The 19619-nt window shown below is 46.2% G+C and overlaps 2 protein-coding genes across 2 annotated transcripts in view; one reads left to right on the top strand and one right to left on the bottom strand.

Annotated features, from left to right (window-relative positions):
• The window catches only part of RIBC2 (RIB43A domain with coiled-coils 2), a 387543-nt gene extending 376815 nt beyond the window's left edge, over positions 1-10728 (bottom strand). The window contains exon 1 of the mRNA XM_069628178.1: positions 10511-10728. Within this exon, the coding sequence (XP_069484279.1) occupies positions 10511-10627 (117 nt within the window). The 5' untranslated portion in view covers positions 10628-10728. The remainder of the gene's footprint in view (positions 1-10510) is intronic.
• Positions 10729-11207: 479 nt separating this feature from the next.
• The window catches only part of SMC1B (structural maintenance of chromosomes 1B), a 2377846-nt gene continuing 2369434 nt past the window's right edge, over positions 11208-19619 (top strand). The window contains exon 1 of the mRNA XM_069627687.1: positions 11208-11415. Within this exon, the coding sequence (XP_069483788.1) occupies positions 11307-11415 (109 nt within the window). The 5' untranslated portion in view covers positions 11208-11306. The remainder of the gene's footprint in view (positions 11416-19619) is intronic.

The raw sequence follows: 19619 nt of genomic DNA, 5'->3' as shown, positions 1-19619 counted from the left end.
TACAGCCGTCCTCCATCTTGGAAGTACTCACCCTAGTCAATCCACATAGGCGACTGCGATGCCAAAGTGACCAACGGCCAATATGTGTAACAGTATGCCCCCTCTTCATGGGCGGCAACCCCGGCTTCCCCGGATTTAGCCGGAAAAAACACTGTACCAAACGGGGCGCGTGAACCCCAGAAGCTGGTTCCCATGACCTCTCAGCAGGGGAATACCCCTCCAATCCACGAGAAATTGTAGTCAACCCCTCCGATATCGGGAATCACAGATGTTGGCTACTTCAAACTCAGGACCTGTCTCAGTCAGCACCGGAGGTGGCTGAGCCGTAACCAATCGTTGAAAGCGATCTCGTACTGCCACTTTGATCTGGGATAGATGAAACACTGTATGTATACGTGACCATGAAGAGGGCAAAACAAGTTTAACTGCTTCTGCGCCCACCAGGGATACCACCTTGAAAGGTCCGAAGAATCTAGGAGAAAGCTTAGATGGAACTAAATGATGAGGCAGGAACCGGGAAGCCAACCAAACTGAATCTCCTATAGCTAGTGTAGGGATGCCTCGGCGATGACGATCTGCATACCTCTTGGCCCAGCCTTGAGCCGTTTGCAGTGACAGTCTGGTGAGCCTTTGACCTTCTTGTATGTCTGTTATAAGACTGTCCACCCCAGGACAGCTGGAAGGGGGAGTAGTAACTGAGGGAACAAACGAAGGGTGATATCCATATGAACAATGAAAAGGACTGGCATTATTATAGGCAAACTCCGCCAATGGTAGTAATTCTACCCAGTTATCTTGAGCTGCCAAAACAAAACATCGTAAGTAGCCCTCCAAGATTTGGTTAAGACGTTCTGTCTGCCGATTAGTCTGGCGATGATATCCTGAGCTAAGAGCTCACCTGATCCCTAAAACATGACAGACCTTTTGCCAGAAGAGTGAGGTGTATTGGGGACCCCTGTCGGATACTATAGTGTCCGGAAGGCCAAGTCGGGAAAATATTTCAGAAAGAAATATTTTGGCCATCTCTGCAGCTCCGGGTATCTTGAGTAATGGGGTAAAACGAGCCAATTTGGTGAAATAGTCTATAGTGACCATGATGGTGGTATGTTTACAAGAAGGAGGAAGGTCTACAATAAAGTCTGTAGAGATAACTTGCCATTGTCTATCAGGGATAGGCATCCGAATTAATAATCCCAAAGGTGGTAATCGTGGAGTCTTGGATTGTAAACACACCATACACGCTGATACATAATCTTGAACATCAGATCTTAGGTCGGGCCACCAGAAATGGCGTAGAATTAGATCCAACGTAGATTGAAAGCCTCAATGACCTGCTGCTCTGGAGTCATGGCACATTCGCAGGACTTCCTGCTGTAGCAAAGGTGTTGGGACCAGGACTTGTTTCCGGTGAAAGAAGTAGTCGCTTTCCCTGATAAGGTGATGAGTAGAGGCGATTTCTTTGCGTAGTTGCTTGTGCTGAGAGGTAGCTAATTTAAGCTCTTGAAGAAAGTCGGTAATCACAGCGATATATTTTGCGTTGGGAAACAACTTTTCCGGGCAGAATCTGGTAGTAGGAGAATCTTTGCGGGAAATGGCATCCGCCCTTAAATTTTCTTTCCCAGGAAGGAAAGTGAATTCTATCCGAAAAGGTAGGAAAAAATTTGCCCAACGGGCTCGTCGGCTATTGGTAGTATGGGCATGTTGCAATACTCTGAGATTTTGATGTTCTGTATGGACCTCCACAGGAAACGGCGAACCCAACAGTAAATGCCTCCATTCCTCAAATGCTCTCTTTATAGCTAACAGTTCTTTCTCGAGAACTGAATAGTTCTCTTCTGATTAATTGAAGGTTCTTGAGAGGTACGCCACCGGTCTTTCTTCCCCCTGGTCCGATAGTTGTAACAGAACTGCACCTAAAGCATGGTGGGTGGCGTCTGTCTCCACAATAGATTGCTTGGACTGGTCTGGAGTGGTCAAGATGGAAGCAGATGTGAACATTTTCTTCAAAGTCTCGAACGCTCTTTGTGCGGGTTCATCCCAGGAGAACGGCACCCCTTTTTTCAAGAGTCGGGTAATAGGTAAGATGATCTCTGAGAAGCAGGGAATGAATTTATGATAAAAATTTCCGAACCCCAAGAATTGTTGGATTTCCTTGATGCTAGATGGAGTAGGCCAGTCTAACAATGCTGATAATTTCTTGGGATCTATAGATATGCCCTCAGCGGACAGTACAAAGCCCAAATAGGTTACCTGATCTTGGTGAAATTCACATTTCGTTGTTTTGAAATACAGATGGTTGGACTGGAGACGATCAAGGACGATGTTCACGTGTTTGATGTGTTCTTTTCTGTCAGTAGAAAACACCAGAATGTCATCTAAGTATATGACGATGAAATGTAAAAGGATATCCGTGAACAGATGGTCCATGAACCGTTGAAAAACCGCTGGTGCGTTCACCAAACCAAACGGCATTACATGGTACTCATAATGTCCAAACGGTGTCCTAAAGGCTGTTTTCCATTCATACCCGGGGGCGATGCAGATGAGATGATACGTCCTACGGAGGTCCAATTTAGTATAGATAGAGGCCTCCCGGATTGCTTCTAGAATATCGGGTATCAAGGGCATCGGATACTTGTCCGCTATGGTGATTTTGTTAAGGCCACGATAATCAATACATGGCCTGAGTTCATCAGAGTCTTTCTTGGGAATGAAAAATAGGGAAGCGCCTGCAGGGGAGAGTGATTCTGTAATGAGACCATTCTGTATTTTGGCTTGAAGATATTCCTTGAGAGCAGTCTTTTCTCGCTGAGAGAGTACATACATTCGTCCGAAAGGAATTGGTTGATCTGGAAGTAGATCAATACGACAATTGTCTCTCCTGTGAGGGGGTAAAGTAGGGAACTTAGGTGTCATGAACACAGACTGAAATTTTTGATGGCATTCTGGAATGGTCTCTAGCTGGCTGATGATCGGTACCACAGAAGAATTGGAAATCTCAGTTGGAATTTGTATACCTACAGACTCACAAGACAGACAATGGTGTACACAATTTTCAGACCCTAGGAAAAGAGTCCAAGCTGTCCTGTTTATAAATGGGTTGTGGACCCGTAACCAAGGAAGGCCCAAAATTACCGGGAAGTGGGCGGCCTTTATAAGGTCAAAAACTAGGGTCTCTTTATGCGCGGCAATCATACATGTCAGAAATACGAACTGGGGCAAGCCCAGACGACTATATCATAGGAAATGATTATAGAACTACAGTACCCAGTAGGCTTTGGGGCGATTGTAGTTCCAGCCTCCCGCCACTAGCCAGCTGCATGTAATTGGGATGTTTACTAAACCGCTGGCTGCCCGTGCACTGGTGCTGATAATTGTTGATTATACAGCACGGGCAGTCACGGCAGTTCACTCTCGGAGGAAGGATGCAGGAGAGATTGTAATTTGGGTTGAAGTCACGCTGCGGCCCGCGGTACCAGTTCGAGTGGAGGCACGGTTTGTAAGGGGTACGCGAGCTCCATTGCTCACTACGTGTTTCTCACGCGGATGGCGCCGAGCACGCTGAACCCTTTCTACACGGTGTGAAGATTCATGCACCAGTGGTGTCCTCGGCAGTGGACGTCCCGTTCACGGAGGTTGAAGGCGATAACACTGGAAGTCCGGGTGCGCTCACGGGGCACCCGGACAACAAGATAAGTGCTTCTGTTTTTTGTTACATGTTTATTCCACGAGGGTGTCAAATTCCATTCCGTGTTGGAAATGTTTAAGTTTGGAGTGGACGTAGTACTACCAAGTCACATGAACGCTACGCTCACCCTTGGATCTATGATTGGCATTAGACCTTTGCCTTAAGTGTGATTATATTCATATATTGAAAATGACCAGGGACATCACGCTTCCATGCTCTGAGTACAGATATGACTGTGCATATAGCCCGGACGATGGGTACCATTCTCTGAAGTCAGAGTGCAGAGTTCTGTCCTCAGTTGGCTGTGCTTTATGTTGTTATGTTCTCGCCTGCCCTTTGGGCCATGAGTTCATGTCTATTTCATATGGGAGCAGTTCCCTTGTTTGTGTCATCCCGCTTACTGCTTATGTGCGTTCATGTCAAAGCTGATGTACTATGTTGAGTATTTACGTTTTATGCATATTCAGGTTTAGGTAGAGTTCTTGTGAGTCTGTAGTAGGTGGTGTTCAGGATCAGGGATACAGACTGGAGGTAAGAAGGTGTACTTAGGATTGGTGAATTGTATGCTGTCTCCCCTCCTTCCCTTTGTCAATCCACCCCCTTTCCTCTGTCTTTCCCCCATTGGCTGCCACGTGGTTATCTGTTATATTACTATTCAGACGCCCGTGCCAACCACGGTGGGAGGGTGGATCTATTCGGCTTCTGTGGTTCGGGAGAGGGGGGGGGTCGATCCCCTATCATCCCTTACGGTTTTGACAATACAAGTGACTGGTCTAGTCTGTTCTTGAATGGGTTCGGAGCTTAAAGGACTACCGTCTACTCCTTGAATGGGAGTTATAATTGTTTTAGGGATTCAAGCAATCCCAGGATCGCTGGCCCATTTATCGTCAAGAAAATTCCCAGCGGCTCCGCAATCGATTAACGCAGGGATACCCTGTAAGACTTGATCAGGTAACATTAAGGTAAATGACAATATAACCATGGTCTGAGTAGCTGAAGAGGCTTCTAGGGTCATACCCATTCTATGTGGGGAACCTGGTCTGTGCACTCCTACCGTGGTTCCCCCTATGGTAGGGTCTTGGAGTTTCCCGACCCTGGAATTTGAGCTTGTCGTGGAGGAACAATAGGGCAATCCCGTAATATATAAGAGGATGATCCACAATACATACACAAACCTACTGATTTTCTCCTTTCTCTCTCAATTGCAGACAGTGGACCTCTCACAGATCCTATTTGCATGTGATCTGCTTGCTAGTTATTGGAGGACATTCCGTATGTGATCGGATCCCTTTACCCTTCCTTCTTTCATGTGAGCGTTCTTGTAAGCGATACTCTTATCTGCATAGTAGGGGTCATCATGTCTGCTAGATTAGCAGGACGAGGGACCTTAGAGACCTCGTCCTTGAGCTCATCAGACAGTCCTCGTCTGAACAACGTAAGGAGCCTATCATCCAGCCAACCAGTCTTGGAAGATAATTGTTCGAATTGGTTAATACAGTATAGAAGATCCTTGTTGCCCTGTTTAAGGTCGAGGAGTCTCTCTTGAGTTTCTACCGAAATTTCTTGTCTGCTAAACATTAATTTTAAGCTATTCGTAAAGACAGGGTAGGAATCAAGAATATCATTGCTAGATGTGACTAATGGAGTGGCCCAGGCTAAAGCTGGCCCAGATAGATGAGATATCACGAAACCCACTTTATCTTTATCAGTAGGGAAAAGGCGGGATTTGAATGTAAATTGGACTGTGCAACTATCTAAGAACTCTTTGATCAAACTTGCCAGTGTGTAACTTAGATGTGGGCGTTTCTGAAAATGCCCGGGCAACTTGTTGTCGCAACTGAGCGATTGTCCTGCTTAAGGGACTGCATTTCCAATGACATCGACTGCATAGCAGCCATAACCTCCTGCATTTGCGGTTCCATTGGACCCACTGTCTGCAAAATTTGGCGTTGCCATCTGCTATCTGTTATCAGTTAAAGTACTAAATTGATATATATATATATATATATATATATATATATATATATACCGACAGCCTCTTGACAAAAGAATTTAGATTCAAGTGAAGTCTCACCTTGGCAGACAGCTGAGTTTTCAATGGAAAAACTGATGCAGCAGTTGAGGACGCGTCAGACCGACCTATCCCTCCTCACCCGGAAGATATAGAACAGGGAGAAAGGACACGACAGCCAGGGAAACCCTCTAGGGAAGAAAACCCTGTGTTGAGGTAGGTGCTGAAGATTCTGGATTGAGTCTTGAAGATGGTTTCCACAATGGACTGAGGTGGAGCTGGTTGCGGGAAAGCTTCCTCTAAGAATGAAGGAACAAAGAGTAGTGAGGATACTTCAAAAGAGAGAAAGGTAATAGGACTGAATAACCAGTGAACTAGGAAGGTAAGTTCTCACCTATTGAAAGTAGATGACTAATCAAGAAGTAGAGGCAAGTCCTAGACCCAGGAATTGGATGGACCGAAAACAGGAGTTCGGATGAAAGGATTCCTTTAAAAGACAGAGAGGTAATTAGTCTAGGGAAAGGATGATTCCAGGAATGAGTAGGATTCCCTAGCCAGCTGACGATGCAACTCACTTCAGGATGTTTACGGACAGAGTTAAAACACGCCACACAGAGCGTGGTTAAATAGAAGGGTAAGATAGATTTCCGGCCATTTGTGGAAAGCAACAGAGAAGTATGGGCGAAGGGAGAGATTCGCTGCAAGTACCTGGACGGAAGGAAAACACAGAGTTAAGGTTACAAGCTGAAGAAAGTCTAAGGAGTAAAAGGTAGGGATAAGGACACCTAGAAGCGAATTCACGGAGCACCAGTAACAATATGAGCGACGCGTAGGAAAACCGATCCCTGTTCAGTATATGGAATCACGTGAGTGATCACCGGCGTCTTTGGCGGACGTGAAAAAGCTGTACCGCTGCAATCCGCTTAGTCTATACGGCCGTCCTCCATCTTGGAAGTACTCACCCTAGTCAATCCACATAGGCGACTGCAATGCCAAAGTGACCAACGGCCAATATGTGTAAGAGAACTTCTGGAAATGGGCTCTCAAGCACAAGATGTTTCTGTTGTCTCAACACGTTCCAGGGAACTCAATCTTCTGGCAGATGTGCTCAGAAGAGACTTCCTCTTGCCCTTAGAGTACAAATGGCGACTACACGAAGAAATCATCTGCAACTGTAACGCTCACCTGGTATCCACGGGGACATCACTCAGCCTGTTGTGACCTAATACGACCTTGAACCCTTTCCAGGAGTCTACTCGACTGGAGACTGGGCCTGAAACACAGGATTGGTAGAGTTTAACTCCCTATTGTCTCGGTGTGCTTGAACCCCTTCTTCCCCGGGGTCCAACCCCTCCCTTTGATCCACAGCTCCCCTTGTTTTCTTGGAAAGTGTGCTCTCCGTCCTGCTTTCAGCGCAGGGGCGCGTTGATTGATGCAGGCTCGTTGCTGCCTAGTTACTTCACTGGCAAGAGTCCGACAGGTAAGTATAATGAGTCTTTTGAACAGTTCTCTAACTTTGTTCCTTCCCTTCCTTAGATGATGGCCGGCGTCCGAGGATGGCGACGTGCTGCTGAGATGAGTATAGCTGAAGGTGAGTGAGAGCGCGATGCGCGATGCAACCCTTTTGGATTTGTATTGAACTGAGTTCTTTTTCTGTGTCTTTTAGGTGCTGCGACATTTTCAGCATGGATGCCGGTTATGAAGAAGAAATGCGGTGAGTAAGGGCCTCATTACACGGATGGCGGTAAGGGTTTACCGGTAGCGGTAAATCCTTACCGCCTTACTACGAGGTCCCTTTGTGGGTTGGGGAATTTAACGCCTGCTTTTTGCAGGCGTTAAAAACCAACCCGCAAAAGGGACCCAGGGAGCTAATTACGGTACCGCAATTTGCGGTACCGTAATTAGCGCCTTCCCCATTCCCATTATGCCCTATGGGGCAAAAATGGGAATGGGGAAGGGCAATGGTGTAAGGGGGAATTACCGCCCCGCCAACCTTGGAATGGGGCGGTAATTCCCCTTTCCACCAAGGCGGTGCCAGTATTTTACCGGCATGAACCATGGCACTAATAGCGCCATGGTTCTCCGCCATCCGTGTAGAAGTTTCCACGCTAACCTGGAGTGTCTTTTCCCTCTTGCAGATGGATGAGAAGTTTCGGAGACAGAGTTCCCCCAGAGCGGCTGGGGTTCAGGTAAGCGTTTGAAGCTTGTACAGTCTTTAAAAAATAAGCGAAGATTTGCTGAATGCTTACTAATGCCTTTTTCTGTTCTTTTCCCTTTTCCTTAGGAAGTGCTATGCCGGGATGGGAATGACACCGCTGAAGATGCCCGCAGAACAGAAGGAGCAATGAATGATGGGCAGAAGTGCCGCAAGGTAAGGCTGTTCCTAACGGTGTTCTTGTTCTTGCAGGAGCTGAGCGCAGAAGAAAGATGCAGGCCTACTGGAGACCGATCCGAACACGGGGAGTGTCACGCCGCAGGTGCAGAAAACACAAAGCATGTTTCTCAGCCTGGGCGTGGCTTAAATAGTCTCTGGGTATCCCAGGTGTCTCTGGGCCGAACCACACCCAAATGACTAGACTGCACATGCAGTTCTGGGAACCGAAATATGTGGGGACATCCATCTTGTCCCCATCAATGCACTACAAGTCCAATCCCCAATGTTATCCTATGGGAGTGAGTGAATCTGGTGCCACAAGCGCCAAGTCTGACTCCAAGTGGGTCTTTGGAGGGATGGAGAGGCCCTTGAGGGCCATGTAGGTGATCGTGGCCTGGCTCCAGCCTGACATCTTGGAGGTCTGGGGACATGAGGGGCAGGAATCATGACACCAACGTTTTCGCAGAATGGGGCTTCCCAGAGAACGATTTGTTCGCAACTCTAGAGAACTCACAATGCCCCAGATTACGCCTCCAGGTACCCTCAGAACTGGTCCAAGGGGAACGGTCTCTGGATAACATGGTCGGTCAAGGCAGTTTGTTTACGCTCTCCCCCCACACCCCCAGCCCCGACTTCCCTACTCAAGAACCAGTCACCATGATATTGGTGGCCCCGATGTGGGCCCGCCAACCCTGGTTCTCCCATGTGATGGAAATGTCCCTCTCTCCTCCGATGAAACTACCTTTCCCATACAACATGCAATCTCAGGACAAGGGGGAAAGACTCCATCCATGCCCGCAGACTCTTAACTTAGCGGCTTGGCTCCTGAGGTCATAGAGTTCAGGCATCTCCAACTTCCTCAGAGATGCATGGATATACCTGGGGAGCAAGAAAGCTTAACAGCAGACATTGCTACTCCAATGAATGGAAAATCTTTGTCATCAGGTGCAGGTCCAAGAGTATCAATCCCATTGACTGCTCTCCTACTCATATTGTGGTGTACTCACTTACTGGATTCAGGTCTGGTTTTTAATTCCCTGAAGGTTCACTTAGCTGCACTCTCAGCCTATACCACGTCCCAACATAAAGTGTTGTGGTGGAAGATCCCAGTTATTAAAGCTTTCATGGAAGGTTTTAAAAGAATTCCTCCTCCCATTTCTAACCCAGCTCCTGGATGGGACCTAAATGTGGTATTAATCAGACTTATGGGGTCTCCCTTTGAACCTATGCATTAGGCAAGTCTCAAAGCACTTACTTACAAGACCGCCTTCCTAGTGACAGTCACCTCAATAAGGAGAGTCAGTGAACTACAGGCCCTTTCAATTCTAAACCCCTTTGTCACAATTCACAAATATAAGGTGGTTCTGCGCACTCACCCTCCGTTTGCGCCCACATTTATTTCTAAGTTCCATGTGAACCAATCAACAGAAATGCCAATATTCTTCCAGAACTCCACTAAGGTGGCGGAGAGAAGCCTACACACTGGATGTGCGTAGGGCAGTCATGTACTATCTGGAAAGAACTAAACCACTAAGAAAAACAAACTAGTTTTTCGTTTCAGTGGCGGCTGCTGGAGACATCTGCATGGGCCCTGCAGTTAAGGAAAGAACTGACGACAACACTATTTAACGAGTTTATTTAAAATAAATTCTGGTCAGGTGACTGCAACTCCTCGTGATGACCCCTTGTATCTATTCAACCACAGTGAAGCTCTGCCGCTTGTTAGCTAGGTTTGTGCTATATAAATGCAATACATACATACTTGAACTCTTTGCAGCTGTCAGCATTTAGTGTTTCATATAACTGTACACGACAGAGCTTAAGAATCTTACTGCACAGTAGTACAACTTTCATTGGCATGTGTTGTATATTTAGAGACCAGGGTATTTCTCAGGCTTATTTCAATAATGTTTTGAGGGTTGCACCTTTGCCTGTGATGCATGGACCTCTTTCGTATGTTCACAGGTGAGACCTGACCATCTGGAGTGTAGAGGGATTAAGAAGTGTGTTTCACTTAAGCAATGCTTACTGGAGCCCCGTTCTCGTTTAATGGCCACACGAGCAACGCGGGGAAAGAATGCCTTTAAATTGTCTTACATGTACAGTAGCCCATAGGGATAGAAGTGCGCAGGAGAAGCACTGTGAAGAGTAGGCAGTGTAGTGCAACCGTATAATCTTGGGAAACTACTACATATTATAAGATCTTCTGTTATATAGAAATACATTACTTCTCACATTAAACACTTAATACATTAACATTTACTAGTGTGAAAAACTGCGTTGTCTGGTATTAAAATGAACTATCACAAACCGGTGTCTTACCAACCTCGACTGCCCTGGTCCTCACGAGTACTTAGTGAGCCTGGGTCCCCCGTGCTTATAACAGAGCAACACGCCACCTTCTAACTGGTACCTATTGCTAATTGCTTTTCCTCACCCCAATGATCCGGGCTTTGCTATTAAAGACTCTGCTCTGCCTCTGCAGCTCCACATTCTTCCGCCTCTCCCGCACAGATGCCTCCTTTAGGTCCACGGGCAAATCCAACTTGTACATATCAGTCAGGGTGTGTGGCGGTTAACAAAACCAACTCTTTCGGGATCCTTTCCGGCTAGGCGTTTCCTTGTGCTGTGCATTACACATTAGTATGTTTACACTGGATGTCAAAGCAACAGTTACCAAGCAACCGCTTCAACACCATCACCAACTTGCTAACACAAAAATAGGACAAAGACGACTACAATAAAGGACTGAAACAGCCAACCGCCCCGCAGACATGAACATATATTTCAGTGTACTTCCAAAAATAGCATAATTTGGTTTGTATATAAACATTCTAAAATACCCAAAGCTGCTATATACATGTGTCAAAAAAAAAACTTGACACATATGTAAAAATATCCTTTGTCTAATACTATCAATAATTATGCTTTATTTTGATCCTTCCACCTTCAATAAGATTTCATGTTTTAAATTATAATTTTCAAACACAATACCTTAGAAATAGAATCAAATGTCCCTTTCCAACATGGCACCGATTCAGGCGTAACCTGGAAAGGTTTTGTAGATTCCCTGCCATTCTTCTGTGACCAGTCTCGCGATGTATTCTTTCCCGCTTGAATAAAACGGGCTTTGCTTCTCGCGCTTGGTAGGCTGGATTGAGCGATAGCTGGTACACGTTGAAGTCGAAGTGGTCTACCCCTATCTGATCGATCAGAAAGGGGGCGCTTCTGTCATGGGGTACCTCAAAGAGTTGGTATTACAAGACTTCAAGTCATGGCGCGGCCGGCAGTTGATTGGCCCCTTCAAACGTTTCAATTGCGTCATTGGACCCAACGGCTCAGGTAGCGCTAGGATAGCCCCCACAAACCCGTGTGCGCTTTCCTGTAAGATGTTCTTTTACTATGATGAGTGATCTATAGCCCTGGAAGTGTCATACTTGCCGTTTATATCACTTTTATTATTTTACTACGGTGCTCTGTCCCGCTTTGATGCAACTGCAAGGCCATTTTGGAATGTAATACCTAATGCGCGCAAGTAGTAAAGTTGGCAGCGCGGACAAAGTGAAGGAATGGAACACCACTTAGTTCTGTGGTGTGTCGTGCACACTTCAGTGCGGATACCTGGGCGGTTTCTAGAGGATTTAGCGCACGAGACTAAATGCTCATATCTGGGACAACGCACACCAGTTCTCCTGGCTCAACTCCTGAACCTTCATAACAATATATACCCCAGGCATTTGGCGGCTTCCCCCTTCAAATTCTTATCACCATTCCACTAAATCTAAAACTAGGGACTATATATTGTGTATGCTTATTCAAGGCAGCAGCTGCTGCTTTGGTACTACAAGAGCAAACTTAAAGTTCATTTCAACATTACGACCCTGCTATAAGATTGCAGAGCTGTTCTTTATAACCATACCTTTTTTAATTTATGTATTGTATTTTGGTTAAAACAACCTTTATCAAAGTGAATTATTAATCACATTAAAGCCTCGTAGTTAAAACTTGTAACAATCTGTTGTAATACGCACAGGCTCGTGCATAGGCATCTTGTGGAATGTTGATCTACGCTCAGAATCAACATTCCGCAGCAGCCGTTGAGCGAGGGGAGCCGTAGCTAGAGGCTGCGGGGTCTCGCCAATAAAGAAACACAAATACAATTACCTGTGTCGATGTAATTGTGTCATTGGCGACGAGGACCGGGATTGTGGACGAGACCCTGTTCCACGCGTGTGCTAGCCTGCTGTCTGGCTCCCCATCGTCTGGGGCGCAGTCGGTGTGGACAGGGGCCGACTGGCGCTGGACCTTCTGGAGCTGCTGCTGCGGGCTTGAAGGCCGGGCGGGTGGCTGCCCGTGAGGTGTGGAGGTCGAGGAACTGTTCGGGCGAGGAACCGTTGCCCCGGATCGGAGGCCGGTGAGCGCACCTGCATTAGCTGTCCACCGGCGGCTGGCGCCCCGCATTCGTTGTTTGCTGGCAGCTGGTCCAGCCCCGGTGGAGGTTGAGGAGCTGCTCGAGCGCCCAGGCGGGGTGCTGCCGCCGGTTGCCTGGATCAGTGGGACTGGGCAGAGCAGGCGCTCACGCCATCAGGTGCGGAGGACGAGGAACTGTTGCTGCCGGTTGGCAGGGGGCAGTTTGTGTGGTGCCCAGGATCGGAGGCCGGTGTGCGAGCGCACCTGCAGTCCGCCGGCAGCTGGCCCTGTATTCGCTGTCCGCCGGCAGCTGGTCCCGCCCCCGGGGGTGTTCCTGCATTGGAGGCCCAGCGGGAGCACAGGCATTGGCAGGCACCAGCAGTTCTTCCGGCAGTGAGCGTCGCCCCGATAGTGTCTTCTGGCCCTGTATTCGATGTCCGCCGGCAGCTGGTCCCGCCCCCGGTGGCGTTCCTGAGTTGGTGGCCCAACGGGAGCACAGGCACCAGCAGTTCTTCCGGCAGTGAGCTCCGCCCCGATAGTGTCTTCATAGATAACGAGGAGGGGCTATGGTGACGTCTGCGTGCTCAGAGCTTCCTGCAGTCGCTCCAGGGAAGCAGGAGGGGCTGCAGGCGCAGTGTGCTTTATGAAGCAGCTGTCTGTGGGGCTGGTGGATTGGTAAAAAACAGGAGGAGAACACCATCAGCTACGTGGCCTTTAAGGTGGATCTGGAAGTGTGGGGGGCTGGTAAGGTTGGGACATCCCACATCGTTGGATATATCTTAGGTTGTGACTCACCCTGTGCCAGGATTTTGGTTGTACTGCATATGCGTGGGGGTGCATGCTCACAAGGCCACAAGGGAAGACATCCGGGTGCGGTCATCTTGGTTGATGTGGTGCCTACTGACTCAGTGTCTCTGATTATAAGGGGCACTTAAAAGTGTGTATAAGTTATTTTGGGTGGGCACAAGGTTTTGGCCATTAAAGTTGACCATGTTGCATACAGCAGCTAGGCCTCCACCAGCATTTCTGCCTAACCCAGGAGAGCCAGTGGTGCCTTGGGAGCAGTGGGTAGATGCCTTTAAAGTATATTTGCGGGCTGCTGGTGGGGCAAAGTTTAACGATGATGAAAAGGAGGCTGCTTTGCTTAATTGTATTGGTACGGAGGGCTTGAGAGTTTTTCGTCACCTGCCTGGAGAGAATGTAATGGTTCAAGGGGGAGGTGAAGGGGAAATGGTTGTAAGTGCCTATGAGACGGCTTTGAAGAAATTGCAAGTACGTTTTGGAAAAAGAGTAAATGTGGTTTTAGAGCGGTATAAATTCTTTTCTAGGGCACAAGGTTCCATGGAAAGTATAGATTCATATGTTACTGCCTTACATGCGCTCATGGCTACATGTGGGTTCCCGGGTAACGGTGAGGAACATATAAGGGATCAGATAATGATGAAAACGTCAAATCAAAAAATCAGAGAGATTGTGGATTGAGAGCGATCCGTCGCTGGATAAGGTTTTGGAGATTGCTAGAGCAATTGAAGCCTCCAAGGCGAGTGTACAAATTGTTACCGAAAGGGATGGAAATAGGGAGACGGTGCATACGGTGGTGTCAAAGTGCAAGAAGGCTCTGGACAAAGGGGTTGCACAAGGGAATAGAGCACCTAAAAGTAAAGAAGTGTGCAAAAATTGTGGTTGGGCAAGTCATACAGTGGATTCGAAATTCTGTCCGGCTAGCAATGTAGAGTGCAGGAAATGTAAAAGGATGGGCCATTTTGCACGAATGTGTAAAGGGCAGGTGGTCGCAAATGTAACTACAGAAGAGTTGACTATGGGCCTGGAGGGAGCTTCAGGTGGGGGTCCTAAACAGACTGTCATATTACATGTGGAGGGTGGTGGGCGGAAGGGTCCATGGGTGTCAGTATTGGTGGACCAGCACCCGGTGGATATGTTGGTGGATTCTGGGTCACCTTATACACTGATGTCTCCGGAAGTGTATCAAGAGGTTTTGGGTAAGCCGATCTCTACTTTGTTGGCTCCAGATATCAGACCGTATGCATATGGGCAAAGTTCCATTGAGCTACTGGGTTATGATTGGTCAAATTTTTCATTCAAAGGAAGGCAAACTTTAGGTAAATTGTATATGGTTTTTAGATTATTTGTTTGTAGGGACCGTGAGGTGCGGTCGGGGGTTTTTGGATTATATCTATGTTTCGGGTATATCTATGTTTTGGATCACTCTCCCAGTGACATCCCCACACCAACATTCCACCTAGAATGTTAGTGACATCATCGCCCTTCACCACAACACTCATAACCATAATCAATCCCACACAGATTATGACATATGTCCTTCTCTTCAACCAATACAACACACCTAGCAATAACCCATCCCACACAGATTATGACATATGTGTCCCTCTCTAAACCAACCCAATACTAATAGCCATAATCGGCCCAGAACAGGTCATGACATATGTCTTTCTCCCTTGGACTGACACATCACAAGACCATGACATCATCTGGCTGCCCCTTAACCTAGAAACAGGCTCTGGCAGCCCCTTGAATGACCAGACAGCACCTAACTGTCCTTACCCAAAACATAGATATAATCCAAAAACCCCCGACCGCACCTCACGGTCCCTACAAACAAATAATCTAAAAACCCCTTAGTACCGCCATAACAACCCTAACTATTCCTAACCAGGCCCTATACAGCACCTAAATAAACCTTAATTGGATGGTTATATTTGTTAAAGTAAGTGGCATTTATGACATGTCATGTGATGTTGTTTCATTTTCCATTGTTAAGAAAATTTGTAAACATTTTTATCCAAGGGAAGAGGATATGTTGTAATACGCACGGGCTCGTGCATAGGGATCTTGTGGAATGTTGATCTACGCTCAGAATCAACATTCCGCAGCAGCCGTTGAGCGAGGGGAGCCGTAGCTAGAGGCTGCGGGGTCTCGCCAATAAAGAAACACAAATACAATTACCTGTGTCGATGTAATTGTGTCACAATCATTTCAAATATTAAGTCACATTGGTTCATTTACAACACATATTGATATCATTTAAAATCTACTCGCAATACTCTCTGGGCCCTGGCCCCACGCTATCTTCAACTTTATCCCACCAAATACTCTGGTTCTAGACCACTAGCTCCCCTGACACCAACTCTATGGGTTTTGCTTAAGAGGTTAGGTGGTCACTCACTTTCCTCAGCCGGCTCCCTCACATGGAGTAGTCTCCCTCTGCGCTTTGAGCAGGATCTTCTCAAATTCTGGAAGCTCCTTAAGCCTTTCCTTTTTCTCCTTCCTGTTTTCTCTCCTCTGCTAATCCCACAGTTGTTGCATCCTCGGGGGCTGACCTCCCACACCAGTTCTGCCCAGCTCCTTGTCTATCCACAGCACTTCCATCTGCAAACCCTCTGCCCTGGAGGTTCGCACTTACACCTCCTGCGGCCCCAGTCCGTGTAGTACTCAACCAGACATGCCAACGTGCGGGAGCCCCTGGGAGGGAGATTTCATCACAGCAATCGGGAACATGTGTTTTTCCCATAGGATTGCATTGGGGTTCTCATTATTTTAGGCGGGAGACACTAAAAAATAGCCCGATTTTTCAATAAAAAATTGGGAGTGTTGGCATGTATGCTCAACATTCCTAGCACTTTATCTGTGGCTCATCCATGAGTTCGGACTCCCCAGCACTTACCCCTCTTCCTTGCTGCACAAGTTCTGAATCCTCACAAGGCATGGTAGGTTTGTCCCTTCTACCCCCCCTTTAAATATTGTTTTTTTAAATGTTTTTCCCACCCTCGCTCTCTTTGCCCTATGGGCGCTTTGAAACAGTGTTTTCTTATTGTATAAGTGCCTAACAAGCAAACAACAACATAAATAAGAAAATATCAAGGCGTACTCAAAACTAGTCCTACAATTGACCTGCTTAACATTTCACATATGACTAGATCAATGGTCAGAGCTCTGAGGACAATAATACTTTTCCAACAGATCAAACAACTAATTTGACTAGTACCCACCAATGTTAAAATGATTCACATGACCTAATAGCCCACCTTATCCAGGGACCAATTCAAAGTGCATTGCAATGTAGCAAAACCTGTTCCAAATTCAAAGAATCCCAAAAACCAGTCACTGACAATATTATTGCAGTATTTCTCCCTGACGGCCACATAATTGATCTCCTGCAAAAAACAGAGCACCCTAATTTTAAAAAAAAATTCCACTATCCACTGGATGGTAACACATGTTGCTACAAGGTGTCTTGGGGGTTTCCTTTTGCTGTTCACCCATACAGTCTCCTTGATCCCAGCCCAATGTCTTGTATAGAGTCAGTACTTCTTTGGTTAAAGTTGGATTCTTACTTCATGTCTGGATAAATTGAGAGATACAGAGCTAGGGTTCCCAACTTTTTGTGATCCCAGATCATGTGATTCTGATCGATAAGAATGCATGGAATCCCCAGTGTTGGACCAGTCATGTAGATATAACCACCTCTTAACTTTAAATGGATTGGTAACCAGGTCCACAACTATGGACCCAACCATCTTAAGTTGCGATAGACAAAAAGATGTTAATAAACCTGTCCCGCAAAGTTTCCAAAATGTTCAAATTGAGAACCGGGGAATTCTTAATAGGGCAATCATTTTTCCTCGTATCTAATGTCAGAAATAGGCATACTGTTAGGAACCTGAACTGATCCCTCCAGGACAGAAAAATATTCCAAAATCCAGAAGCCCGTCAGTTCGATCCCGTAATTAGGTTCTTTCGAAAATTGTTAGTACGGGATGCAATGAGGATTTACCATATTTAAAATCAATTCAATGTGACTTATTTAGCAAAGTAATCGTGCATGTTTTAAGCTGTTCTCTAATGAGCTGTTTTTGGGGGGCGGAGGGGGATCTGAATGGGAAAGCCCAAATAAGTAAAATGATCAACCAGCTCAATCGGCTCCATTTCCAACCTCCGTTTAGTGTCATGTTTCTGCATTGTGCAATGAATAACTTTGGTCTTTGATGGATTAACTTTCAGACTGAGCCTTTTCGAAATGAGAAAAAGCATTGATATGTTGAAACAATTTTCTAATTCCTTGGAATTAGTGATTAACATTCATAAAACCAAGGTTATATATTTCAACCGCTGGGCAAAAAGACAATTTTCCCTTGGCAGTTGGAAGTGAAGATGTTAGAGGTGGTTCACGAATATAAATACCTTGGGAATCATTTTGATGATACCCTTCGTGGTACCCCTCATTTAGTTGCGACCAACTTGGGTCCTCACAAGTGGTTGAACGCCTGGGAATATTGCCTTGCACTGGATCGGGCTATTCGGTTGGGATCTTGGGCCAATTATACTGGGCGACGATTACACCAATCCTTATGTATGGGACTGAATGCTTGCATCCCTCTAATGGTGAGGGGGTGGCGAAATTGGAATCTTTTCTTAAGACACTTTCGCTTGCCCACCCGCACACTGCTTCAGACTATTTTGCTTTAACTTGCCATTTTTTCCTGTAAGGCGAGATTCCAGATGTCTCTTCTGACCACCTACTGGAGTTTAGCAAACGCCAGACGCAGCTCTTTGAATTTTATTCCATTTAAAGCTGCTTGGCCAGTGCCTCCTTTATGCAGCAACTAGGTGTCTGGCCCTAGTGCCTGGCATTTCCCTTTGCTGCACCCTGCTTCGGTACAAAGCAGCTATGCAAGCCAAGATTCTCGATTGTTACAGCGAGCTATACTTCGTTGATGTTGCTTCCTTATCTAATAAGCTCTTTACTGAATACATTCTGGCAAGGAATTGTGTTCTGAATTATATTGGCCAGTTTGTGGGCAGCTCTTTAGTTTGGGGATTAGCTCAATACCAACTTGGTGAAGCCTCTGGAAGTCGCCGGTGCCTGGAGTACCATACCAAGGCCATCACGGGTATATTGTTTATGCAACTCTGAGCAACTTGAAACCGCTCCACATCTGCTTGTCCATAGCAATGCACTGGTTCCCCGTAGATCTGTGGTCTCTCTTGTGGCTGGGTTGGGGCATGATTTTACTGGTGATGCTTTATGGGGGGAAACCATGAACCCAGTATTGTTTTCTTCACAATATTATGCAAACAAATTGCATGTATGTTGGAGGATCTATTCCATTAATTGATGTGGGCTGCGTCATGATTGTAGCAGGAGTTTTCTTTGTCGTATTCGTGTTAAAATGCTGTTGATTATACTTCAATGTAACACTGGTTTAAATGAAAATAACAAAAAAGGATTGAACAAACATTGTAGGCTTTTTTGTGTGCAAGAGGAAGTTTTCAGCATATGCAAGCCACGTCAATAAGATTTCCAATGTTGGGGCTTGCAAACTCAGACAACATTCATTCTCCCACGTGGGACATGTACAAGTTGAAAAGGTAGGGTGCTAACGTGCAACACCGCCTCACCCCTCGAGAGGTATCTATTTAACGAGAGAGCAAACCTTGTTGGTTAAAACAAATTTGCACATTCAACCCTTCATGAAGACCTCAAATGAGCCGTAACAAACCCTCTGGAAATCCTCATCAATGTAGTTTGGCCCAGAGGATTATCTGTCGAACGCTGCCGACAGAGCAATACTTGCAAATAAAAGGCTGTCATATTTACCAGCCATACCGGACTCATTATACAATATTTGAAACCATTTTGTGATGTACATATGGATTTATGGCAACCCGTCTGCCATTTGGAGATTTCTACCAACTGCTATTTGCCAACCCTCCAGATGCTCCGAGGCCGCAAAGACCTTGCTGTCGGCATCTAGGATTGCAATGGGTCGATAGTTCTTGGCATCCGATCTGCTCCCCATTTTAAAAACTGGTACAACATGCACAGGTGAATATCTACAGGGGGAACCTTTGTGTCTTGGAGATCTGTTCAAAAAGGATGGTCAGAATTTCAACCCACAAATGAGGATCTCCTTTGTTCAAAAGGGATGGTCAGAATTTCAACCCACAAATGAGGATCTCCTTTGTTCAAAAGGGATGGTCAGAATTTCAGCCCACAAATGAGGATATCCCTTGATTGAAAATTAAATCATTTATTGGGCCTGGTTGCTTGAGAGGTGCTAATTCTATGAGTAATGTCCTCAATCGTAATAGAAGAA

The sequence above is a fragment of the Ambystoma mexicanum genome, chromosome 12 (genome assembly GCF_040938575.1).
Source record: "Ambystoma mexicanum isolate Mex_15411 chromosome 12, UKY_AmexF1_1, whole genome shotgun sequence".
NCBI classification, from domain to species: Eukaryota; Metazoa; Chordata; class Amphibia; order Caudata; family Ambystomatidae; genus Ambystoma; species Ambystoma mexicanum.
The sequence above is the reverse complement of the archived record's forward strand: the minus strand, read 5'-3'. Positions and strand labels throughout refer to the sequence as shown.